Source organism: Mesocricetus auratus, unplaced genomic scaffold (assembly GCF_017639785.1).
Source record: "Mesocricetus auratus isolate SY011 unplaced genomic scaffold, BCM_Maur_2.0 Super-Scaffold_100013, whole genome shotgun sequence".
Lineage (NCBI taxonomy): Eukaryota > Metazoa > Chordata > Mammalia > Rodentia > Cricetidae > Mesocricetus > Mesocricetus auratus.
This window is the reverse complement of record NW_024429196.1, coordinates 62,242,560-62,269,501: the sequence shown is the minus strand read 5'-3', so window position 1 is coordinate 62,269,501 and position 26,942 is coordinate 62,242,560. Positions and strand designations below refer to the sequence as shown.

Sequence of the window (26,942 nt, the reverse complement as noted above, 5' to 3'; positions counted from 1 at the left end):
GCCAAGCATCTCCAAGGAACCATCTATAAGAGCTGAGGTCATTTGAAGAGCTGGATACCAACAAGATCTCAGTTAAATTGAGCCAAACCACCCATTTTGATTGTTTAGCCAAATTCAAGTGTGTCCAATGCATTAGAATTCCAAATCCTCAACAAATCTCCTTGGCGTGACCTGACAAGATCACTGGTACTTATTTATTATTTTTGTATAAATGGAAAAAATTACACTAGAACCAGGAAACTTCCACAGGTAAATTGGTTAGAGCACTGAATGGGACCCAAGAGAACACTGAACACGATCTTCCCTGCCAAAGAGCAGCAAAAGCTTTGACTTTCTGCTCTGCACGCAGGTGGCTGATGGACTGTTTTATGATGGGGATAATTATCTCTGTCTTTCTCTCTTAGTTACCTACCAAAATAAACTGTGCAAATCCTAGCATATTAGGAGGACTCCATCATCAGCTGGCAGGCCAAACCTTAGCAGGGCTCCACAGCCCCAGGGAAGGAAATTGCTAAGGAAGATATGTAGGTCAGTCTATGGTTCAAAAGACCCCATGTTATGTACAATCAGGGACTCAGGAAGTGTGCTTGTCTTGCTCTCCTAGGGGACATTGTCAATTCCTGGATGATGGTCTTTTCTGACATCTTTGATGTAAATCTAGCACAGGCCAGTCTTCATTTCCTCACAGTACCAACTCTTTAAAGGCAAGTCAAGTGGAAAGGCACTCGATTTATGATGTTCAAATGAGAATATCCCATGATATAACAGGGTTGAAGAGAGAGAGACTCTGGGCTATTGATGCTTTTGCTAGTGTTTCAGCAATTTTATTTCCAGATCTAGGAAGGAGAATGCTTTTTTTACCAGACTCTTTTATTTTACATATGACAAGACTGAGGTCCAAAAATGGTTGGGTTGCCCAAGTCACACATTTGGACTAGATCCAGGGCCTCCTGACTGCAGCTCAGTGTCCCCTTGCTGTGAACATCATCACACATGTTCTGCCAGGTACCTATGGCAGAAAAGGGGTTATAGAAGGCGGAGGACATGGCCTATCAAGTAGCTACCTTTGGTTCATCCTATCAAGGACCTTCAATGTAAGATCAGACATCAGGTGGGTCAGACATGCAGGGAGAGATAGGGAAAATGTATACTCGATATCTAAGAGCAGTAGAGTATATCTGCTACAAGAACCCAGGAGCTTAGACAGACTGTGCTGAGTACAGCCATGAGAGCCATGTCTTCAATCTTGCTATTCCAACCCAAGAAAAGAACCATTTACAAGCTAATACTGCTCTTGCTAACCTACTTTGATAGAGCCAGCAAATGTATCCAGCCAGGCATTATAATCAGTGTGTTACGTGTCACTTAGTTAATCGTCACAAAGCTCCACTGTAGTCGGACTTTCCTTTGGGCCACCAGCCCCAAATAATGACATGGAGACTTATTAGTTATAAAAACTTAGCTTAAGCTTGCCCCACTTGCTCTTATAGCTTAAATTAACCCATTTATTTTAATCTACATTCTGTCACTTGACTTGTTACCTCATCTTTCTGTACTGCTCATGGTGCTTTCTCCTTGTCTAGCTGGTGATCCCAACTTTCTTCCTCTCTGAGTCCTCTCTGTCCCCAGAAGTCCCACCTAACCTCTTCCTGCCTAGCTTTTGGCAATTCAGCTCTTTATTAAACCAATCACAGTGACACATCTTTACACAGTGTAAATACTCTGCAATACTCCATGAGGCAAATGTTTCTCTATCCCCTTTTATATATGAAGAGATTAAGGGTTTGAGGGGTCAATGAAGCCACTTGTAAGAAAGAGCTAATAAATAGCAAAGGTCAGTGAATGAAACCCTAACACAGTTTCCCAGGGATAGTTTCCTAGTATCAAAAGAAGCTAGGGGTGGGGCCTAAACCACAAAGATCCACTATCTTCCTCTTCTGGAGCCTGGAAGGTGGAGATCAAAGTCTGCCAGGGTTGGTTTCCTTTGAGGGCTGGGAGGGAGAGAGCAAATCCAGGCTTCCATACTAGGAATGCAGATAGACAGTCCTCTCCTTGCTTCACTGTGTCTGTTCTTCTCTACTTTCCTCTATGTGTGTACATTGAAGTTCTCCTTTAGAACACTATGACCTCTTCATAACTAGTGTATCTGCACGGACAATGTGTTGTACATTGAAATTCTCCTTTAGAACAGTATGACCTCTTCATAACTAGTGTATCTGCACGGACAATGTGTTGTACATTGAAATTCTCCTTTAGAACAGTATGACCTCTTCATAACTCATGTATCTGCATGGACAATGTGTTGTACATTGAAATTCTCCTTTAGAACAGTATGACCTCTTCATAACTAGTGTATCTGCACGGACAGTGTGTTGTGGGAATTCAGTCCAATAGTCAATTTTCTGGTGTGACTTGATCCAATGGGCATGTTCTTCTCTGGAGATACAGGACATGGGTTTGTGCCCCACATTGGACACCAGGTAATGAGGGAGGGAACTCTGTGATCAAGTCAGATTTATTAACATGTGCCAATCGGTAAAGTATATTCACAATATAAAATGAGGCAGCAATGCTGCCACTGAACAGCTGCTCCTCTTGCCCCCAGTGGCAATCGGGAAGGTCCAGGAAAGGTCACCAAGCCATGGCCTTCCGTAAGGCCTCCTCAGTCCAAGCAAGCATGCAGACCCACTCCCGTTTTATTGGGTCACATATATCTAGAGAAGACCACGCCCATTGAGTGAAGCCATCCCATACAATTGGCTATCTGGCCGAATTCCCACAACAACACTGTTTCCAAAAACTCAGGGCTATCCCCAGGAGTTAGGACATTAACATATGAATGAATATGCAAATAAACCAGATGAGGAAGTCAGTCCTCAGCATCACCTCCTTCCCCTTTCACTCAGAGGCCATGTGAGAAGGATTCAGAAGGATTCAGACAACTGAGGAATCCCCAACTCTGATCTGAACACCATGAGATCAAGTCAGGAGAGAGAGGAGACAATCTCAGAGATGCCCCCAAGAAGATGAGAGAGAGTATCAGGTGGAAGAGTAGCTTGGCATGGGGTGGTGGGGGACAGGTCCTTCCTTACAAAGGGAGGAATGAGCTCATATGTGAACTGAATCCATGTGGAGAAGGGGAGTTGAGGAATTTTGCTCCCCATGACAACTGCTGTTTTCTTTGTGTTTCTTTTTTCTTTTTTAAACTATATTATATTGGGTTACAGGAGACTATTTTTGTGCAAGCATATAAATGTATTTTGATAAAATCTTCTCCCATAATCCCCATCTTTCCCTTTCTCATCCCCCAATTTTCTTAAGCCCCCAAGTTTGCTTCTTCTTTCATGACATATGTCTATACATGTTTTGATGTATCCACATGAAATCTAAGAGCCACAAGTGACAGATTGGCAGGGCCCCACCCATCGTGGGGCCTGGGTTGTATCAGAAAGCAGGCTGAATAAGCCATGGAGAGTCATGCATTCTTACACGGTTTCTGCCTTTATGGTTCCTGCCTGACTTCCCTCAGTGATGGACTGTGGAGTGGATGTATGAATCAAATAAACCCTTTCCTTCCTCAAGCTGCTTTAGGCCATGGTGTTTTATCACAGCAATAGATAGATACCTCCATATTGATTTCCAACATGGCTAGACTAGTTTATGTTCCCCCAGCAGTGATTAATGATTCCTTTTGTCTCCGTGTAGTCCAGTGCAACCGTAATTATCAGAGGATGCTCTGGGATACACACACTACAGCAGAGTGTGTCTGTCAGGTTCATGCTCTTACAGTGAAACACATGAGGCAGGTTGCTTATGTAGACAATTGACTTTATTTAGATCACAGTTTTAGAGGGTTGAGTCTAAGACCAAGAGGCCCCACTGACTTGGTGAGGGTGGACATCACTTCAAGAGCTGGGTTGGACTAAGTGCTCACATCTCTGGTCAGAAAGCAGCAAGGAAGGGTACCAAGTTCCCCCATAACAGTACCCCCAATAACTTAAGGATCTCCCACAACACCTCCTCTCTTCCCAGATGTTCAGCTCTCTCCCAGTAGCACAGCACTGAGGATCAAGCCCTTTTGTGGGAAACATTTAACAACCAAACTGGCACCAATCATGTGCATGTCTACGTGGTGGTTTACCCTTAGATCCATGTGCTATGTATGCTCTGTGGAAGTTTAAAATCACAGCCCCAGCTTAGTCTGATTAGAGCATGGACTTCATCACCTTGACCTTCCAAGACTACAGATCTTCCCTTAGCTGCCACATTTCAAATAACCATGGCTATTAGCATGAATATCCTCATTGCTATTTTATACCACACTGATATTATAAGTAGCAACTTTGTGTCTCCTAGTTACTCTAATCATGTTGATCTCCTCATGTACAAAGTGGATCTGGAGATGGCGAACCCAGAAAGCTATCAGAGGAGTGATGACATACTGAAGTTATTCCTAAAAAGAAATATATGCTAGTATAAGTACTATACCATGATGGTTGAGACATACCCTGTTTTGGAAAACTATTGGAGAGTCCCCATTAATGTAAAACAATGTATCATCTAACCAGCACACCCATGTCTTAGTTTATACACGATGCAGATAGGTAAAGGCCTCTGTAGCAGCACTATTCAAAATGGCCTAGAACTAAAGTAAATTTCACTGTGCATCAGCAGCAGTGTGGATGGACATGGCTGCTGTGTCCACACACCAGGAGAACCACACAAGGGATACTACAAGCTATAGCCATCAGAAAGAGCATCAGTGAATCTCATAAACAAAGTCCATGTGGTGCCTGATCTGCTTCTGCTGATTTACACATAAAGAAAAGCAGAAAGAGGGACTATAAGCTGTGATGTCACCTTCCAACAGGCCCACTGTGTGAGAAAAAAAAGCTTAAACAGAAAATTGCTACAATCACTAATTGGGGGCCCAAGATATATTTCTAATACTGTTTTGCTTATGTACAGATAAAAAAATCGTGACAGTTATTATATATCATTAATTTCTCTTTTCACTCTCTGCGTGTGTGTTTCTGACATTGTTGGGAACTGTAAAAGGAAAGATTTACATTGTGCCAGATAGTGTATTTTTCCAATAATAAATTTGGAACATCCCCCACCCCAAAATAGGGTGCTTAAGGTAAGAGTGTATACTATGCTGTAGCCCTATATGCTTAAGAACTATAGCTTACACCAAAATGCTGGCAAACAAAACTTCTGTCTGGCTCTACGACCATTGGGACACTTACAACTTCACATTGGAACATGTGACACCTGTGTGTCCCCAGGTTCAGCCTCCCATCCAGGCTTTCCACCCTGTGTTTCAAGGGCCTTGGTGCCCTCGGCATGTACCTCCCAGCCTTCAAGCCTACTTTCATCCTATACCCACCCCAGGAAGGATACAGAGGAAAAGGCCGAGAAGTGGCTAGAATTCCTGGGCTGGGACTACTAATGTCCTATAACTTGGCACATGGTCTTGAAAGACAAGCACAGTTTGCACATTCACACTGCCTCTTGGCCACATCCTTTGGAAGGTGCATGGCTGGAAGAAATTCCGAAACTAAAGCCCATGGCTCTACACAGAATCACGCTTGCCCAGAGCTAAGGGTGGCACTGCCCTTTAAGTGTAGAGAAAGGGTGGTAGAGACCCTCGAGGCACATGTCAACAGTCCCAGCTGGGCAGCAGGCTGGGGGAGGCAGACCACCAGCTCAAGGCCCACCCGAGGAACTTAGGCCTGGTTCAGTAAGAAGGAAGGAAGTCAGGAAATACAGCTTATGAGTAAAACATTTCCCTGGCATGCATGAGGCCCAAGTTTAATCCCTAGAACTAGAAAGGAAATTTAAAAAGTATGTGTAGGGAGATATCAGTGAAAATGTCCAGGGTTCCAGCATTGTTGCATGCCTTCATCTGGGCGTCAGGTACAATCCTCACAATTTATTAAGCTCTACCTTTGCTGTGTATCATCTTCTATGTGTATGTTGCATTTATACACACACACACACGCACACACACACACACAAATGTAATTATGTAATTCCTGGTGCAGTACTCTCTGGCTTCCACACACAGAGCTTGACCCTAGGTGATTGTCTTGTATACACAGACAGTTTGGCAGTTAAAATAAGTGCAGGTGTGAGGACCTACGGGGACATGAACAGGATGCTGGGAAGGGACCTGTAGCTCCCTGCTGGTTCTCTGCTCCTTTGGGGGCGGAGAAGCTTGGGTAACCATGCATGGGCCCAACAGAGCAAATGAGTCATGGGCTCCTGTCCCCTTGCCATGCCACTGCAAGTGTCTTAGAGGAAAATTCCTTCCCCTCCTCCTTGCCAAGATGAGAAAATACTGTGTTTGTGAAACCAAAATTGCAGGAGGCTGTTACCATCCTTGTAGAAGCAATGGAGACCAACTCTCATTGCCCTCTGTTTGGAATGCAACTCTAGAGATGCTTGTCTTTCTCAGGAGGGCAGCTGAGTGGGTTCAGGAGACAGGAGACAGTTAACTTAGCAGCTACTGTGCGCCAGATCCGCCCCTCGCTTTTCTGCTCCAACACCTACTCAATTTTGATTTTGTTCTTGACAGGGGAAACTTTCCTCTTGCAAAGATTTAGACTGCCAATTTTCAAAAAAGATTTCTACATAGCATGTGTGCTTTAACTATCAGGGTTTTAAAAGAACACATATTTTAATAATAGTCCGTAAATACAAAACACGCATGTGCACACACACACACACACACACACACTTGTGACTTCAAAACTGAATCTTACAGTTGTGAGGAAATGAGAAGAAAGCAAAATATTGGCCAGCATAGCCCTCTGAAAGCCCAGTTGATTTTTTGTCCAAATAAAAAAATAATCAAAATTCTCCAGCCTAGTCTGCGGAGTGAGTTCCAGGACAGGCTCCAAAGCTACACAGAGAAACACTGTCTGAAAAAAACAAAACAAAACAATCAAAACTCAGAATCCAAACTTTGTATCCAAACTACTTAAAAGTCATGTTTCCAGATATCACTTTTCTCTCTTTGGGGGAAAATCTGAAAACACACAGCTTGCGTATCCTTACAAGCTACTGGTAACAGGCAAAACGGGTACTGTAGGCAGCTTCCGACAGACTAACAGAAACATGGTAAATTGGTTTAAAGTGGGATTTGAGACAAGGCAAAAGGTATGGAAGAGCAGAAGGCAAGCTAAGTCCATGACGAATTATAGACAGTGAAGAGCTCTTTGACCTCCATTCCTGAGGAGAAAGCCTGTAAACTCACCAGCCAATCAAGATGCACTTAATGTCCATCTTCTCTTCTTTGTGTTCTCTTGACACACTGTCTATGTGACCAAGGTCCCTGTCACTACACGTTTCACTTTACCAGCCATATGAGCTGCTTAAGGACAGGAGCATGTTTTATTTATCTTCGACATTTAAGTAGATGTAGCAGGAACTTTCTATGATTTTTGTGGATGCACAAATAGATGAATGGTGGATTCCATTCATGACACTGTGGATCTGACTTTCCCAACTGCTATGATGTGACCCTTACATAACAGAAACAACTTGACCCTTTCCAGAGTTTTAAACACCTTTCCGTTTCCAACTTGTGTCTTCAAGGTTAGTGAACTGTGAGTCTCTAAGGGCAGACACCTGCAGAGAGGCACACCAACATTCTTCAAGGGGAGCTATGACAAGGAGCAAACGGGCCAGCAGACTGCAGCCCTGGCACTGTCCTGGAGATCCAGAGTACCAACACCCCTTCAGAGAAAATGTGGGCGAGGGTGAGTACCCACTGAAAACACAATTTTGGTGATTCTATTTAATCCAGTTTCAGGAAGACCCGATCCTCACAACCTCACAAGCATGTGATTCTTGATGCTCCAAGCATGGATTGATGCCTGAAAAGGAAACACACATTGTAGCCTTCAGATATTGCTCTATTTGGTGGGTTTCACATAGATATGCTGCTGGGCATAGGAAATCTTCTTCCAACCTGAAGTCTCTGTTGCTGTCATCTGGATCAAATGAGACAGAGGAGAGCAGGTGTCTGAGCAAACCCAGAAGTCACTGGGTAAATTGGTCTAGCAAGGAAGGTGTGTGTGTGTGTGTGTGTGTGTGTGTGTGAGAGAGAGAGAGAGAGAGAGAGAGATTTTCTGTGTTGATCATGTTGAATTACTTCATTCATAGTAAAGCACTCCACAAGAAAATTGACTTGTCCTAGGGTAGAAGTCCAGATTACAATGTTCAGCTGTTCCTAATGGTTTAGGCCTATAATACCAGTGACTTGGGAAGCTGAGGCAAGGGGAACAGTTCAAGACCTGCCTGGGACACAGAGTGAGCTCAAGACCAGCTAAGGAAACTTAGCAACACTACTTCAAAATAAAAAGAGGGCTGGGGTACAGCTTGGTGGCAGAGTGCTTGCTGAACATAGGGAAGTTCTGGATTCAGTTCCAAGCAACACACACACACACACACACACACACACACACACACACACACACACACACACACACACACACACACACACACACACACAGGAAAAGCAATCCATCTATCCAAATTCAGATTCCTAAAGGCTCTTATAATTAATTAGAAAAACTTGTGTGTAATTATACCCATTGACTGCCTCCTAAAAGAGGCAGGAGTCATGGCATGGCTGTTACTAGAGGTCACAGAGAACTACAATTTGGTCCTCATTCTTCTATTTAATAGTGTCAGCTGAGAGCCAGCTGCTCAGCCTCCTTAGATCCCGGTCCCAAAACTTATAAAAGGACGATGGGGGCTATTTAGAGGCTGAAAAGAAAATCCTTAAAGTGCTACGCTCCAAAGGAAAAGATAACTATTCTTCCTGGACACCAGACAGCTGTGCTCTGTGTCACACAGAAAAGCACCAACTACAGATAGAGAACCAGGGAGCAGCCTCGGCACTCAGAGATGTAAGTTGACCATCACAGAAAATAAAAAGTCTGCCTGGAAGTCATTAAAAACCACTTGAATTTTCACACTACTGTGGCATATTAAAATAAAGTAATGGCTTCGTAAAAATCCCCCATTGTTCTTCACAAGCCAGCCAGGGCAACCTAGTGAAACCCTGTGTTAAAGACAAACAAAAACCTCCCATAGTGATGGGATGCTAGGACAAAAACGCATCACAGAACCGACACTCCAGCCCCAGAGGTTTTCACTCAGCTGAATTACTAATCCAAATCGGGGTGAATTTTGTTTACTAAAAACTTCCAGGTCCTTCAGCACATCAGTTCCTTCATAGACGGGCACCAAACATTAGCTCTTCTGGTTTTTAAATCCCTACTTGGCCAGATCTACCGAGACAAAAACAGAGACAGAAAGTGGAAAAAAACAAAAGTGGTCTCTGCAACAAGCCAGTGTTTGGTTCCATTAGAGCCCTGTGATAAACATCAGTGCTGAGCCGATTCAAATGCATGTTGATTTTCTGCTTTGGCATGTGAGATCCAAGATCCAACGAGTTCGCCACTGGGAATCTTCAACGTATTTAGTCAATTTGTCTTTTGAGGGTCTAATTCCAAAGTTTCTGGTGAATACTTTTCCCTTACCATTGAATTTATTTCAGCATCCCAAACATGTGCTTAAGCACACACACACACTGCACACACACACATACACACCACTCAGTACTAGCAAAAGCAGGATATAGTACTCAGGCTTAACGTCAAATCGTGTAAATTTTCACTTTTTAATCAGTGGAATTTAAACATTTGGAAATTGTTATCATTACCTGAAGAACAAGGGCATTTATTCGTTGCTATGTCTATTTCTTAAGCGAATGATTATGGGGAAGAGCGAGCTTGCATCTTTCAAATCTGCCGGGCTGCACTTGAACCCCAGCCCTGACACTAACAAGCAGCAGGGCCTTGGAAAGGGAATTAGCTGCTCTGTGCTCACTTTACCCACAAATTGAGGGTGACAACAGCACCCACCTGGAGGAGTGGCTGTGATGATTAAGCAGGTAAATAGAGTACTCATAATATGATGGCCATATCCCAGGCCCTTAAGATCTGCCTGTGACACCTGAGTCACGTAAGCTGCACATACCCAAGGACAGACAGGAAGGTGGGGTGTGAGGCAAACTCCGTGGACCCTGCCTTCGGCATGTCTTGGTGGCCCTCCTGGGTTCCCTAGTTTCTGCTCCCAGCAGCCAGCGGCAACAGTGAAGATCCCTAAACGTGGGATTGTACCATCTTTAAATCTTCAGGCTAAAATTGAGAATCAACATTGAATTGAAAATCACTCAGGTGCAAGTTTGGCCAGGTCCATCCATCAGGAAAACCTGTGCAGATGTCACAAACACCCTCAAAACTGAGCCTCAAAAAACAAACAAACAAACAAACAAAAACAAAAAAACAAGCAACAGCAAAAAAAAAAAAAAAACCCAAAACAAAAAACAAAAACAAAACTCGGCAAAGAAAAGCAGGCCCAGAGGTCACTGTTCAAATATGTCACCAGCAGGCAGTGGAGCGGCCACATCACACCTGCAGGGCCATCTGAGGGTGGTAATAGGACTAGGTGCCCTTTGCAGAGTTGTTTGGTTTGCTTTCAAAGAGCTGGGAGTTAAACATTTACCCAGGCACACCTGGCGAGGACAAGCAGGCTGGCTCAGAAGTACTGTAAACTGCAAACGTCTCTCATTGGCATTCATACTCTGCCCCCTCACAGGAAGGCAGGAAGCAGACCATTGGAGTGAAGAGAGGTGGTTAATCTGAGGACAAAAAGCCAGATCATACTTCACAGAGACTAAAATAGTCCACAGACATTATCCCTTCTTCCCAGAAAATGCGAGTTCAGTGTAGGGCCATGGTCAACATTTATTTACTCTGTATGCTTAAGTCTGCTTAAGAGGGAGATGCAATGTATGCCAGACCCAAAGGAAACTCACGTTCCCCAGACTCGGGAGGGCACTCCATATAACCAGCAAAGAGCTCCAAATGGACTACAGGAGCTCTGGCAGCTGGAGAAAAGCCAGCATCCCTCAGGGACTTGGGAAACCGGTTCCCATCTGCCAAAAGGAGTCATTTCACTTACCTCTGGCAGAAGGGACATATGGTTACTTGTGGCACCTATAAGCTTGTGCTGGCCTCCAGGCCCCCTCAGTATCACAAGTACCTGTTACACATTTGAAAGTCCATGCTAGAATCCTGGCCCTTCTGGTCTTCTCCTTCATCCTAAACTTCCTCCAGCTTATGGCGCCCCCTTTTTCTCTCCCACCACACACACACAGAGATACTCATCCTTATAACCCGGCTACTCTCACTCTACTATCTATCTATCAATCTATCAATCTATCTATCTACTCTGTCTACATCTATCTATCTATCATCTATCTGTGGCTCTATCTACTCTATATCTTCTATCTATCTATCTATCTATCTATCTATCTATCTATCTATCTCTTACCCCAAGCACTGTGTCGTATTCCCTTACCCTCTCTCCCTAAAGCTCTATGTCATATCTCTTGCTATCTCACTATCTCCACTACCCTGTCTTTCTGTCTTGCTTCCCTAGCCCTGGCCATGTTCAGTCTCCTTCTTTCTTCACCTTATCTGGACTATTCCAGATGCCTTTGGCTGTTCCGTCTCTCATATCTATAATAAAAACCTTAACCATATCACGGAGCAGCCATACTGGCAGTTTCTTTCCTTCACACACTTACATACATCAGTTGCCCAAACCCAGAACGGTTGCAAACGGACCCCTTTCCAAGGACCCAGTCTCTCCTAACCCAACCAAGCCCCTGCTTTGACTCTCCTAAGGTATGGGCCATCTGTCTCTACTGCCTTCTGCTACCCATCACATTCAACTCCAAACTTTGGAACCCATCTCTTCAGCTGTTTCTCCTCCACCTGCTCTAACCACCCATCTCTCCTTGCCCACTAGGTCCTCTTGGTCTCTCTGGCTCCTGGAGCCTGCTACAATCTCCTGTGGACTCATCATGTAGAAAGCCTATGTCTCTCATTAGCTGGCTGGAGTCTGCTGTATGCTTTCTCGCTGTAATTCAGGGCATCTCTTGGCTAAGACACCTGCCTGTCTCTTTCCCTCTGTTGGAATCCTCCCTCGGGCAAGACTTGTGTTTTTGACCCTATTCCCTCAGTCTCCCATCTCACCCTTGCTCTGCTTCTGGCTCTCTCTGAATGATCCTGGAGCTCAGTTTCCCTGCCTTCTCTAATCTTTCCCCTTCTCAGACTCAGAGACTACATCACAGTCCCACAGTCTTACTACAAATGGCTTGGCCTCAGTAGAGTGGCCAAAATGGCATACTAGATTTCCAGATTCTTGCAGATTCTAACAACTTCTGCCACTGTGCAAGCAAATCATCTCTGCTCTCTACTCTTGAAAATCTCATAGCTCCAAGCCTTCTTTGTTCTTCACTTGTTCTAGTTAACGTGGTTCTCAGCCCTCCCAGTGCTGTGACTCTTTAATACAGTTCCTCATGTTATGGTGACCACCAGCCATATAATTACTTTGTTGCTACTTCATAACTGTCACTTTGCTACTGTTATGAATCATAATGTAAATATCTGCATTTTCCGATGGTCTTAGGTGACCCCTGTGAAGGGCCATTGGACCCTCCAAAGGTCGGAACCCACAGGTTTAGAACATTCTCTGTGACTACTGGATTCAGTTTCACGGAGGCTCAGATGTCTTTGGGGATGGATAGTGTTGAAATATTGTCAGATGCTGTTCTGGAACTGGGTCATGGCCTTCCCTCTCCAGACCCAAGCACACTTGTTTAAAAGTTGTCTCCAAAATCTCTGTCTAGGTCAGGCTGATCACCTGACTCTATGACAGAGAGAAGACTAAAACAGAACTGCTCCCTGTTCCAAAAGAGAAAACAAACTACTGTGTGCTTTAAAACAGTTAATAGTAAACTATCCCTCATAGGGATTAATGTTGCTTATCTCCTACTCCTCTTCTTAGTTTTGTTCACTGTCCTTAAAAATGACAAAGTATAACCACAGATGTTTGACTCTATGATTACTTCCCTTGCATTCAGTGGAGAGGTGCTGGTCACGTGCTCTTTAATCATCCTTTAAAATATAATTATGACATCCTTTGAGGAATGTGGAAATGCTGTTTGGTGACAATTACCACCATGCTCCCTCTGGCCTTCCAGTTTCTCCTAATTTTATTGGACTTTATAAGTTTACACAAAAAAGGAGACTTGACACAAAAAGGCGTCCAAGAAGCGTTTATGCATGCCCTTCCTTCTATCTCAGACAGTTTGCTGGCAGCACTTGGCTGCAGTTGAGGCAGAAATGGAGGCTTCATCTAATTTGAAGGAGAATGTTTCATCAGTCTTAGGTACTCAGAATCACTGGTACCCAGAGTCACTGTTGAAACACAGATGTTGAGATCCTACCCATTCTTGGTGATTTCATTCATAGCATCCTGGGTGGGGACCTGGAATGAACTGTTTTAGCAAGTTCAGTGTGGTTTTCTAATAGGCAGAAAACCTGAAGGCTTTCTGATTGAGGTCGTGGGTACTAATCTTGATCACAATGCTATATATCTAAGCTCTGTTAGTTCAATGCTGATATGACACCTACACATGATCCTACTACCCTTGTTGTCATGGATTCTATGAGTGCAGGTAGATGTGCATCACAGCACCCCTTCCTCTTGCACAAATATCATGTCTTCCAAAATTAAAGCATGCATAGACCGTGTTTGTTAACGAATGAAACTAGTTCTCCTCTGGTCCTCTCGTTTTACTGAGGTGTAAGTCAGGTCCCCAGAGCAATTTAGTACAGGCAGGCATTTTATTTAAGGGTGCAGATCCCCTAGGCTTGTCTGGGGAAGGAAAAGCATCTTCAAGAATGGAGTGCCTTGCCAGTATGAAAGTAGCTGCATATCTGTATGGCATTGCTATAGTGTTTCCATGTCTCGCTACGGTTCATGGAGTCCAGCTGTAGGATTCGCCCATCAGGAAGATAGATTAAGGTCTTGGAATGGCAGGAAGGTCTGTGATGTAGCAAGTGACCCCACGGCGCCAATGAGCTTCCCCTTTCTCCTGAATAGTCCCCTGATTTAACAGCAGATCACAGGGGACTTACAGGGCCACCTGTGGAGTCGTTCCCCCACACATAAGCCTCATTTACTCTAAAATCCAATGCTTCAGTGATTCCTCAAAAATGGTCCTTTTACTCAGTCAAAATCGGGAGTGATGGAAATTGTATGGGAATCCATTAAAATAAGAACGGATTACTTTCCTCAACCCATCAGTAGTCACTCAGGCCTAAGTCCCTTTCCACACGATGAGAAAGATCCCAAAGGGGCAGCAGTTAAGAGCACCAGCTGCTCCTCCAGAGGACCAGGGATCAGTTCCTAGCACCCGCGTGATTGCTCAAAATGACCTTGAAACTCCTGGTCCAGAAGATCCGATGCCCTCTTCTGGCCTCTGAGGGTACTACACACCATACAGCATACATACAAACATACAGGTCAAACACACTAACCCTAAGATAAGAATAAATCTTTCTTTTTTTTTTTTTTTTGGTTTTATGAGACAGGGTTTCTCTGTATTGTTTTGGAGGCTGTCGGTCCAGCCCGGCCTCAAACTCACAGACATCCACTTGCCTCTGCCTCCCGAGTGCTGGGATTAAAAGCGTGTGCCACTACCACCCGGCGATAAGAATAAATCTTTTTTTTAAAAAATCCTAGAAACAGTACAACAAAAGTTGTATACTCACCACGAACTCTACAGTGGTCATGTGTGTCATCTTTATAGGAGCATCAGTAACTGGGGAGGGTGACCCCTCTTGCCCTGAGGTTTATACCCCTGATAGCAAGATTGACTCTGAAACCCTCCCAATTAGTAACTAAAGTTCCCAGCCTCATTTCCTCATACTTTTTCTTTACTGTTTTTTAAAACTGTCTTCCAATTTAAATCCTGTGTTGTACCGCACATCAACTGACCATCACACTAAAAAGGAGCGCATGTGTCTCTCCCTGTCTCACCCACAGGCTGTTGAGGTTTTCACTGGCTGACTTGAAGAAGCATCTTTCTGCACATGGTTTGCATACAGTGCCATCTACCCCTATTCTAACCTCTTTCTATCTCTGCCCTGTACTGTGCCTTTCACTAAGCACAGCTGGAAGGCGTATTAGTCAGGATAGTTAATGGGTAAGCTGTGGTAACAAGCAAGCCTCCAAATCCTCGTGGCCTTGCCTAGAACAAGTGCGCTCTTTCTTGTGGAACAGACCTCGACTCTCTTGGTCAGCTATCCCCAGAACCTGGGCTTCTTCCACTATGTGACTCTGACTTCCCTGGGTTCCTCACTTACTGTGGTGTTGATGAAGTAAAGAGAAGATGAGGATATATCGAAGAGTAAGGTGGCAAATGGAGATAATTGCTCCCACTGGCTTCCTGTTGACGGGAATGCAGTTATAGGTGGACTTAAATTCAACCCAAAGAAGGCAGAGAAATGGGCGGGCACACGGGTGACAAGTGACTCAACGCAGAATTTTCCAGAGGGCTTCTTACCTGCCTGTATCAGTCTTATGGAAATGGGGAGTGCTCATCAAGCACCAATATGGTTGACCCTTCATTCCAGAGCCTAATCTCCAGGACTGCAGGTTGAGGAAATCTATGACTATTCTACCCTGAAGCGGCAGTTCCCAGGCAGTGGCTGTGGGCCGGAGAGATCGTCAGGGGCGAGCCCTAAGGAGCCAGTGCCAGCAGCAAACTGTAATTACGGGAAATGCATCCTGAGGGGAGGTACAATTGCTTCAGGGAAAACAGAGAAAAATAGAAACTGAATACGTGTAAGGCTGCACTCAGAGGCTGCGTTGTGTGCCCCCCCCCCAGGCTTATGTTTGGAACTCTTTTGAGATATGTTTAAAGTCAGATAGGGTTTATGGAAAAGAAGCTCCGAAGGGGGCTTGGCTTGCAGCCATCACGTGGTTTGAGGAAGAATGAGTTTGGAAGGGTTGTCCTCTGGTCAGATAAACTGTGACAAAACACAGAAACTTCTGAAAATCACTGGATAAAAATGAGGAAATGGGTGGGGGTGACCAGGACCTCGCTGGTGGAGTCTGAGAACAGCCTGGGGAGAGTGACATCTTGTCAGCCGAGAGGCCTCATTTGTGGTGAAGATCTCCATATCCACCTCGAGCCCTCCACACCCTTGAGACCCGGCAGATAGTTATATACCTGTGTTTTAATAATATTTACAAATCCTCACTTGACAATCAGAGAGTCTGCACATCCAGAGGTCATTTTTGTTTGTTTTTTATACTTACTTTTTATTTGGCAGGGTGGGTGGTGTGTCACGGCACACATGTGAGGTCAGAGGACAACTTACAGGAATTTGGACCATGTGGGTCCCCAGGATTGAACCCAAGTCATGATGAGTTTTGGTGGCAAGAGCACCTACTGAGGCACCTTACTTGCTGCATCTATTGGGTCTTTAGCTTGACTAGTAAACTCCTGTATGTTACTAACTCATCTATGTGTGTGTGTGTGTGTGTGTTCCATTTGTGGTGTGTAACAGAGTCATAATATGTGTCCCAGTCCAGCCTCCTTGACACACTATCATATCCAGACTGCCTTACGTCACCAGCAGTCAGATTTGGAGAACTCTCTTCTAACTCTGCAGATATCCCAGGAGACCTGTCAGCACAGCAGTAAAGCATGCTGGTCTACTTACCCACTGTACTTATTACCTTAAGTTAATACCATCCTACTAATGCTAGGTGCTGCCTCCTTCGTAAGCACACTGACAAATCACTTTTATGAACCCAGATTTCAGGCCATTGTGTACTCTTCAATGTCAACAGCTCAGTGAAGGATGGATCCACCTGAGTAGACAGGATGTTGCTTAGCAACACCTCCTTGTGACAGCATCATATCCAAAGGTTGTTCTAATGCTCCAACTGACTTCAGTGGCCTGACAAGACAGTTGCTGTATTGCAAGCCAGAAACAGGCTATGGGCTAAGGAGATGGAAATAGTCAAGATCACTTTAATAGGCATTGCATCTATGACTGCTACAGACAGCTTCTTCCCTGGCAGCAAAACTAGTGATGGAGTAACGCTTTCCAAGCTTGCCATGCCTTCTTCCCTTGCAATGGGGTTAGGTGAGAAATACAGCAGCAGCTCACTACAAAATCCAGCTTCTAAGGTGGGGTACGTGGCCCGTCCACCTGCTGGGCTATAGGTGTGGTAAGTCTTACCCCTGTGCCTTCTCCACTCTGCCACCAACCCCAACTCCATCTGGAATCTTGGGCATGAGATAATGGATTTTATATGAAACCTGTTAAAGTGAAAAGAAGTAAGTTGTAAGGCTCACTATAGAGTCTCCGGTAGGAATACGTAAAACAGCACATAGAGATTAGTGGATGGGGAGGATGGAGAATGCTACGCCCTGACACACACAGTGGAATGCTGCTCTGCCACAGAAATGAATAAAATGCTGTCATTTGCGGCCATAGGAATAGAGCATGATGACGTGTGGGGTGAAACAAGACAGGCCCAGAGACACCAGCTACACCTTTCACACTCATGAGGCCATCAAGAAACTGACCTCACAGATGTAGATGTGGGACACTGGCAAGTAGAGGCTCGGAAGGGTGAGAGTCTACAGAAGAGAGATGGGGTGAGGATGGTTGATGGGGACAGGCAGTTGAAAGAAGATTAACATGAGGGACTGCAGCACAGTAGGGAACTATATATTACAACTAACTTAAAAAAAGAAAACCCGGTGGAGGTGATTTGAGTGTCCCCAGCACAATGATAAGTGTTTGAGGTAGGCAAGCCCATTGTGCTGATCTATCTGATTGTGACTCATTCACAGACATGTACCAAAATTTCACACTAACTTCCATAAATATGAACAAGTATATGCCAATTAAAAATATCCCATAAGTCACATGAATTTGAGACAGAATATAGTAGGTGGATAGGAGGAAGTGGAATATGGGGGTGGGAATGACATAAGTGCATTATTCTCATGTATGAAATTCTCAGAAAATAGGGTTCATGAATTTTAAAAATAGCTTTTATGTGTCCAGGAAAAGGACTCTGGGCCCTTGTCAAGCCAGCTTGTCACAATACAAACCTATGTCCCAACATTAACTGCTTGATTTCTTTAAAGAGATTTATTGAAATAGAATGGGTGTGTGGAACATTAAATAAATGAAAAGGTTATACTTTTGTAATGGTAACGTGTAAACACCTGTGAAACCATCGCCTCTCTCTGGACAGTGAACACCTCCATCAATTTCTAAAGTTTCCTTACACACAGTTTTTGCCCCATCTCCTCACACCTCCTACCCTCCCTGGATAACCTGTTTCTTTATCGTTGGGATTTTCTAGAAATATGTGTGAAAGAAGTGTAGACGTGCTAATTTGGTGTGGTGTGGTGTGTGTGTGTGTGTGCGCGCGCGCATATGGGGTATATAAACGTTCATGAAGGTTCATACCTACACAAACGCAGGCCCCCAAACGTGTGTTTGCATGTTTGTGAAAGCGAAAGGTTCATACAGGGATTTCTTAATCATTCTCCACCATATTTTTGAGGCAGGGTCTCTCACTGAACACACAGCTCATCTACAGCTAGGCGGCCTGGCCAATGAGCACCAGGGGTTAACCTCTCGTCCCCACCACTCTATCAGTAGGGATACATACATGGGAGCCAGTGCCTGAAGGTTTTTCTTTTTCTTTTTAATGTGCGTTCTTAGGGATCCATACTTGGGGTGTCCAGGTTTACACAGCAGACATTATACTGACTAAGCCATTCCCTCAATCCTGCTGGCTTATTTACTCAACATACTTGATTGGATTTTTAATCCATGTTTTATCTTATATCAGCAGTTCATTCCTTCTTACTGTTGCTGGGTAGTATTCCTTGTATGAGTGGACCACAATTTACTTGCTTATATTTAAAAGACACTTGGGTTGTTCCCACCTTGGGGCAGTTAGAAGTAAAGTTCTCCAAACCCTTATGTTAAAATATGTGTATGGAATACACCTCTTTTCTCTCGGATAATATGTGGGAATAGGCCAAGCATCTGGCCCACACCTGACTTTCTAAGAAACTGCCAAACTGCATCCTCATCAGCTACATGTGTGTGTTCTGTCTCCTCCACACCCTTGTCAACACTTGGTGTAGTCTGATTTTCCTTTTACCTTTTGCCATTCTAACAGAGAGGTGGAGTGATGTTTTCTGGATTTCACTTGTGACTAGTGACATTAAAACATCTTTTCATGTGATTATTGGTCATCCGTGTGTTCTCTTGTGTATCAACATGTGTGTTTGAACGATTGTGGAGGCCAGAAGCCAATACTGTATGTCTTCCCTAATAATTCTCCATCTTTATTTTTGAGACTTGGGGTTCATTGACCTAGCAGGTCAGCTTGACTGGACAGTACGTTCTAGCAATCTTCAAGTCTCTGCCTCCTTAGCTCTACGATTACAGGTCCATGGCACTGTGCCCAGTGTTTTTACTGAGTGCTGAAGATTTGAACTCAGGTCCCCATGCTTGCGTAGTAAGCACTTACCAATAAACTGTCTCCCTAGACCCCCATACCTAGTGTTCTCTGATAAAGTGTCTATTCAAGTATTTTACCCATTGTAAGTGGATTGCTTTCTTATTACTGAGATTGAGTTTCTTATCTATTTGTACTTGGTCAAACTGATGCATGTGGTCCTTTTCTTCCGGTAGCTGCCTTGCTTTTTCATTTTCTTAGCAGTGCCTTTAGACCAGTGGTTTCCCAGCCTTCCTAATGCTGTTAACCTTGAATACAGTTCCTCATGTTGTCGTGACCCCCAACCATAAAATTATTTTCATTACTATTTCATAGCTCTAATTTTGCTACTGTCATGAATCATAATTAAATATCTGTGTCCTACAGTCGTGATGAGCATGGTTTTGGGAGTCATTATCTTCCTCCGAGCTCTTCTGTAAAGTCTCTTGATTTTAGTTTGTTGTGGTTTGTTTTTGTTAGTCTGGGTTGTATATGTTTGTACATGAAGTGAAAACTAATCTTCCAATTTCTACCAAAATATGGCATTAGGATTTTATTTGGGAGGAGGGTTGCCATCATGGCCAGCATCGAATCTTCCGGTTCTTGGATACATGTGTTGTCTTCATTTTTCTTTATACTTGCATTTTTTCTCAGTGATGTTTTATGGTTTTGTGTGTGTGTGTGTGTGTGTGTGTGTTTAGAGAACTAACTCTAAAAGTCCTCCACCTTGAAATGGAGAGAGAATAATTGGCTTCCTCTCCCAGAGGAACTAAAGGCCCAGACCCTTGGGCTTCCTTCAGCAGCACACTATAGGGACAGGAAGTGTGGGGCAGTTATACCCATGGCCCAGAACTCTGAACACTAAGAGAAAGATCAAAGCTATTAGGTCAGATGCCTGGATTCAAATCCCAGCTTTTACAGTTACAGCTCATACCTGAAAGATTTGGTCTCTCTAAAACTCAAGCTTTCTGGTCAGCAAACTGAAGACAATCCCAGCACCCCCTGGAAGGCCTCTGTGAAGACAAAATTCAAGAGTTACTCAGACCTATTCCTGTCACCTCATAATTAACTAATAAATATTAGCAATAGCAGCTGATTTTCTTTTCAATAGTATTTCATATCAATAAAGTAGATATTGTTGTCTTGCAGAGCAGATGGGCCACTCAGTTAACAGCTTCAGGTATACCTGTCACCTGCCATGACCCTTACCAGTTGACCAGAAATTTTCAGAAGGAGAAGCTGTTCTTTGAATACCTTGGGAACCCACCATGATGGGCAAATCACCATGTTTAGCTTAACCACTGGATTCTTTGTTCACCCAATGTCCATCTCGAGGTCTGGGGGTTTGGAGGAGGCTACACTGATTGTATCCCCTTATTACTCCTGAATCTGAAAGCTTGACTACCTTAAAGAATGACTGGAAACCAGAGGTTGTTTCCAGAGCCCCCAGTTACCACATCACACAGGAGGAGGCAAAGGACTCAGGACTGGGTGCCTCTGTGGGGAGAGCTTTACTCCAATGACCTGGCCCCAAATATCCACAGACAGTGTTAGAAAGCAGCCGCAGCTAGACTGTCACTGAGAACCTCCCAGAAGCCCCCCTAAAGCTCCCCTGCACTCCCAGCTGACGTCTGTGCTCTCCCAGATGCTTTTGGTATCAGCATTTTTTCTCCTTTGGTATTTAACCAGGGAAGGGGCTGCAGGAGTAAAGGAGATTCAAGGGGAAGAGGAAGAGAGGACACATTTGTTGGTCATGCATGGTTCATGCATGATGACCGAAAGGGAAAGTATCAGCTCAGGCCCCGCAAGACCGAGTTTTTATCGTGAAGGAGATTTATTTGCCCCAGGGGTACAGAGGGCAGGAATAAGAGACAAAGACAGTAGATCGAGGATGAGGGAGAAGGGGAAGGGAAAAAGGGAAAGGGGGCAGGGGTATTTGTCCCCACAGTTAGAAAGGACTGCCTCTGGATAGGGAGGACACAGACATGACACATAGGAACATGGCAGTTTATAACAGTACAAGGGGAAACTCCGTGTTAGGATGGGGTGTTTAATATTAATGGGCATGTTAGTTAGGTGAGCCAAAGGAGGCTTTTGATTACTGAACTTCAATACCTCCATAGTCATCCTCGGGAGGAGGAAGTGGCCAAGTAAGGGAATAGACCTTAGAGGCTAGCTTTAGAAATGTAATATAACAGGCTTGAGCAAGGTACAGGGAATTGGGGAGAAGGGCAAGGCCTGCCAGGGCTGGCTAGAGTTCCTTAAATGACTGTTGAATGTCCCCTTGCATGGTGCCCTGGCTTCTGAGCTCATGGTGGATGGAGTGGTAAGCTGCCAACTGTTTTCACATCTCGCCATCAGCTTGCTCAGCAAGCATATACAAGAGGACTTGCCCGGAGAAAAATGGGAGAGAAAGAAAAGATGTTTGATTTGTGGTCTGGGATACGCTGTTGGGGCAGTCCAGCCTAGTTCAAAAGGAAAACGCAGACTTCCAACTGGGAGTTCACATCCCACACTCACACCCATGACATCTTCTTTCTCTGGTGCTGCGGAGCGCTTCCATTACAGCTCACCTCTCTCTCATCACCATGACCTGGTGAGCTCACATCCCTCCAGAAAGTATGGAGATGTCATCTGTGTCCGTGAATCAAAGGCAAAGAAACTTCAGGTCTGCTGAAGGTCAATGGGTGCAAGTGTTTTTATAAATATTTGCTGTCATTTGCAAATCCATCATTTCATTCAGTACCCAGAAAAACAGAGGTAGGAGGAACAGGAGTTCAAGGCCAGCCTGGGTTCTACAGCAAGACACTGTTTGAAAAGGGGTGGATGTGGGGGATAACTCGAATGATGGAACTTTCCAGGAAAAACAAACTTTCTAAAGGACATCAGTTTCCGTTGCTTCAATAAAGCATGTGGACAATCATTCTATTTATTTAAGTGACTCGGTAAAGGGCTATGATGGAGTAATTAATGGTAAGACGTCCACAGTCCCAGGAGCAGTTTGCCCAGGCATTAAATGATCACTGTGCATGGCTGCTTTGTTTTCTGTTACTTTCAGGTCTTACATAAACTCTGCCAGCTCCATCCTCCCTATGCGTGACCAGGAGTCTGCTTAGAGCCCTAGAACGCTCCATCTGTCATCTCTGCCTGCTAGGTATCCCTGCCATTGGCTACCTCCCTCTAGGCTTTGCCACTGCCCTAGTCTGCAAACCAAAATGATTGACATCAGGTTCATGCCAGGGTCTCAGGACTTCCTTGTTCTGTGTGACATGTGTGCTTGTTCAAGTTAGAGACCCGGCAGTGAGCCTGCCTTCATTTCCTACATTAGGGATTTTCCAGATTTTATAAGCACATATTCCCTTACCAGATTTAATTAACTATTCATCTTAGTTTTTTCCTGAGCTCCTCTCTAATCCCTTTGGCCCCTGCCTTCCGGCATATGTACATTGTGCTTCGCCAATGGCCCTTACCCTGACCTGTTTCCCCTCGAAAGTCTAGTGACCATGATGACTGTGCTTTCCCAGGGAAAGAATAGGAACCCACTCTTGGTGCCTCCCAGTACCCCCATGCTTAGTTCCTGTGCAGAATAATGAGAGACCTCCAGACAAAGCATGGTCTTGATGTTCAGTGAGGCCTAGCAAGCTTGTGTTTGGCAGGATTTTAACTAGAGATTGGGTTTTGGTTGGGTCCAAAGCCTCAGTGACTATACCAGCAGTACCAAGTAGGCAATTGCTCCCTGAAATTCTTTATCCAAGTCTAAGCACTCAAAGCATCCTTGTTTTCAAAGACTTGCTTTAGATTAGGGGAAGGTAACAGGACAGGAGAGTGATGGGGAACTTCTATATTCTCTATTATATTATATATTCTACATATTAATATAGGATATATTCTGTATTATTAAGGCTCATTCATACTCCATGTTGTAAAAGGAACCTGCAGGTACAGGTTACCAATATCTTAGCACACCACAGTTAATGGTTTAACCACTCTGAGTTAACTCTCCAGTCATAGGGTAGAGAGTGATTCCAAGAAGTGTTCAAGCCCTGACAATGCAAGAATGCAAGGGAAGACAAGAAAGGAACTGACATCACATGTCTCAAGAGGGGTTGACTATCTAGCCAGTGGGGCAAGACTGAGTTCCAGAATTATTGGCTGTCTTCATTTACCCATCCCTGTCTAATCAGCTAGCTAGAAGGCTTGAGATAAGATGGGGTGCGATTTGTATGGGAGTGTTAACCCACCACCTTCTCAGATCAAAGCTCTCTAAATAAAACATACCCTACAGACTTGATTCTTCACCGGCATTCATGGCAACAGTTATAAGAAGACACAGTGTGTGATAATTTGGGCTAATATAGGATGAATGCTGTATTAGAACATCAATAATAACAATAATTGTGTTGTTTTTTTAAATCTGTGACATTAGCATTTTCATGAATGAAGACCCACTTCTTACTTAAGTATGGTGCAGTTTTTGCTGGATATCTTTACCTATAGTTTTACATACATAATTTAGGTGACTGAGAGATGTCTCCCACTTTTAGATCTCATGTGTTGATTGACCTTTTAAGTTCATGATAGTATTGTATGTGTACAGAGCACTTACCTACCAGTAGCTAAAGATGGATTCATATGGCTACTTATGGCTAAAACATTACAAAGTAGGAATTGTGTGACCTTTTCTTTCGTTTAGCATGGGTGGAAATGGAGTTTGCTCTTCCTGTGTCAGTTCTCGTTTCCTTCCATGTGATGTTATTCGAGAAAACCTAGTACCTTCCTTACTGGGTCACCTCTATCACTAGATAAGGAGAAACAAGGCTTACTTCTTAGCAAGAATGTCTCAGCTCCCAGTTCATACAGAAGAACTCAAACGCAATAAACTATTAACCTGCCATAATAACACCTGTTATATTTACTGGGACTCTGTCCTCACATCTGTCCCAGCAGCTTTGATGACTGCTGAGCCTGCCATGAGTGGTCACATCCATCTCCCCAGTAAGAAAGGAACATGCAGAGTGTATTCATGGTATAACATGGGATGCTTTGAAATACATTGAAGAATAGTTAGCATACTGATCATTTTTTGTCTCTAGGACTCGAAATAATATTGAAGAATAGTTTAATGAAGTTTATATATGTATATGTATATATATATTATCTTGAGTTAGTGTACTGATCACTTTTTGTCCTTAGGACTCATAGCATCTACTGTCTCAGAAAACTTTAGGAATATGGTCGTTTGCTGTAAACCATAGTCACCATGATGTACAAAGGAGATCCCTTGAATTCGTTAGCCTTGTCCACAGTTTTTGTGTCCTTTGAGACCCAGCCCCTCCTCACATAAAGCCCCATCTCCTCAGCTCTTTTAAGTGCTGCATGTAAATGACATGCATTGTGGGGCTGTTTGTCTTATTTGTCATTGGCTTATATGACTTAGTGTAAAGTTGTCCAGCTTTGCCTGTATTGTCCCAGATGACCGAGGAGACGTTGAAGGCTGAGTAACAGTCTGTGTGGGTATGTATTACGTGCATGTGTACGTGTGTGTATTCACATCTGCTTTATCAGTTCATTTATCAACAGGTGTATAGCTTGTTTCCATATCTTATCTACTACATTTAAACAGTGCTACAATGATGAGGAGTATGTAAGTAACTCTTTGATATGCTAAGGAAATTTCCCTTGGACAAATATCTAGTAGTAAGATCGCTATGTCATATGCTAGCTCTATTTATAAGTTTTGAGGCATCTGCATACAATTTCTTTTAATGGCTGCACCAGTTTCATTCCCTCCAACTGTGTATGAAGATCCTGTTGTCTCCACATTCTCGCTGGCATTTGATGTTTGGGGAGTCTGGGGTCTAGCCATCGGGACAGATGTGCTGTGGTTCTCCTCATGTTGCAATGGACCTTGCTAAACTCGGCACTACATGCTTGGAACATGGTATTTTTATACCAAGTGGGCCCAAGGAGCAGGTAGACTGAGGCATGGACCTGATCAGTGGGAAATGGAAATGCATAGACTTTCATTCTCCTGGAGAGCAGGAAGCACAGGTAGAGGTGATGGCAGTAAAGCAGGTTTACCCACAATGCCACACCCTTGCCTGGTGGAGGATCCAGGTGTGCGACCCTGCTGCAGTAACCCTGTACCATGACTGACACATGACTGGGACTTCATTTCCAGGTCTGAGCAAAGATCTAAAGGCATGGCCTGGGCAACCCTTCAGAACAGATGCCAGGGACACTGTCCGTGGGGCTGGGTGGACTGGGACTAGTTTTAAATCATATCTGTGGTAATAAACCACCTTTATTAGTCTTGTAAAACTCTGAGACAAGAATGCCTGCAGACTTGACCTGTTCCAGTGTGTGAAAACTTAGGCTTCATGGCGAACGGTAACTTCAGGTCTAACCTGGCTCTTGCGCTTGGTTCAGAGTGGAATCTTGTGCTTATTCTCAATAGAACAGCTTGATTTCTCTGTGAAACAATTTTAGGAAAATAAGCAGGACCAAAAGTGCCCGTGATTGTTTTCTCACCGGAGCCTTTGTCTGAGTGACATCATTAGAAAGGGGGAAAGCAAATGTGGATAGGGAAGAGTTGTTTGTGTGGGCAGCTTGGAAAGTTCTAGCGAGGAAAGACCCAGTCACAGAAAAGAACAGAGCCCTTGAGTTCCTAGCCACCCCCGTGGGGGTGTTTACTCATCCTGGCACCTGTGGAAGGGAGGCTGTTTGGGCATAGGGAGGTGTTTCCCAAAGAACAAGTCCGGACCAGGTAATGCTCTATGGATACAGGTGCCCTGAGAGTCACTGGGTGTCCATTTCTGCTTTCAGTCATGCAAACAGTGCCTTGGGTAATGTGGATCTTGATAACATTGACTCAAAACCTTGAAAGAAGTGAAGTCATACTGAGTCACTAATGGACAGGACTCTGCCAGCTGGAAAGGGAGGGAGCGAGGGGTTCAGCCCAGGGTGGGACAGTGTAAAGGGCAGCATGAGGGAGTTGACACAGATACCAGATACGGTCACAAGCCTCAGCCTCCGTGACACTGTGTGTGGGATTTGTCACGATCCAGGCTGCCTTCACTATAAGCAAGCTCAACTCCTTTGTATGGACTTGTTTTTGTAAAAGCTAAGTAGAGAGGCATTATTCATTTACTACTTCACCTTTCCTTTCTAAGTAACCAGTCTTTCTGTGCTAGTTACTTACTGCAGTGTTTGATGTTTTTACTGTTTGGAGAATTTTGGAACAAAGTATGTAGTCCAGGCTTGATTTACAGTCCACTTGATCTACAGTCTACTTTATAGATCAAGGTGGTGATCCTCCTGTCTCTGCCTCCTGGGATTATAGGTATGTGCCAATAATATATATATGTGTGTGTGTGTGTGTGTATATATATATATATATGTATATATATATATAATTATGTAGAGAGAGAGAGAGAGAGAAATTCACCTTAATCAAA

The 26,942-nt window shown here is 44.0% G+C and overlaps 1 protein-coding gene across 1 annotated transcript in view; it reads left to right on the top strand.

Moving 5' to 3' along the window:
• Positions 1–26,942, top strand: part of Nedd9 (neural precursor cell expressed, developmentally down-regulated 9) — a 176,675-nt gene that overhangs the window by 59,051 nt on the left and 90,682 nt on the right. The window contains exon 2 of the mRNA XM_040755884.1: positions 7,603–7,766. Within this exon, the coding sequence (XP_040611818.1) occupies positions 7,755–7,766 (12 nt within the window). The 5' untranslated portion in view covers positions 7,603–7,754. The remainder of the gene's footprint in view (positions 1–7,602; positions 7,767–26,942) is intronic.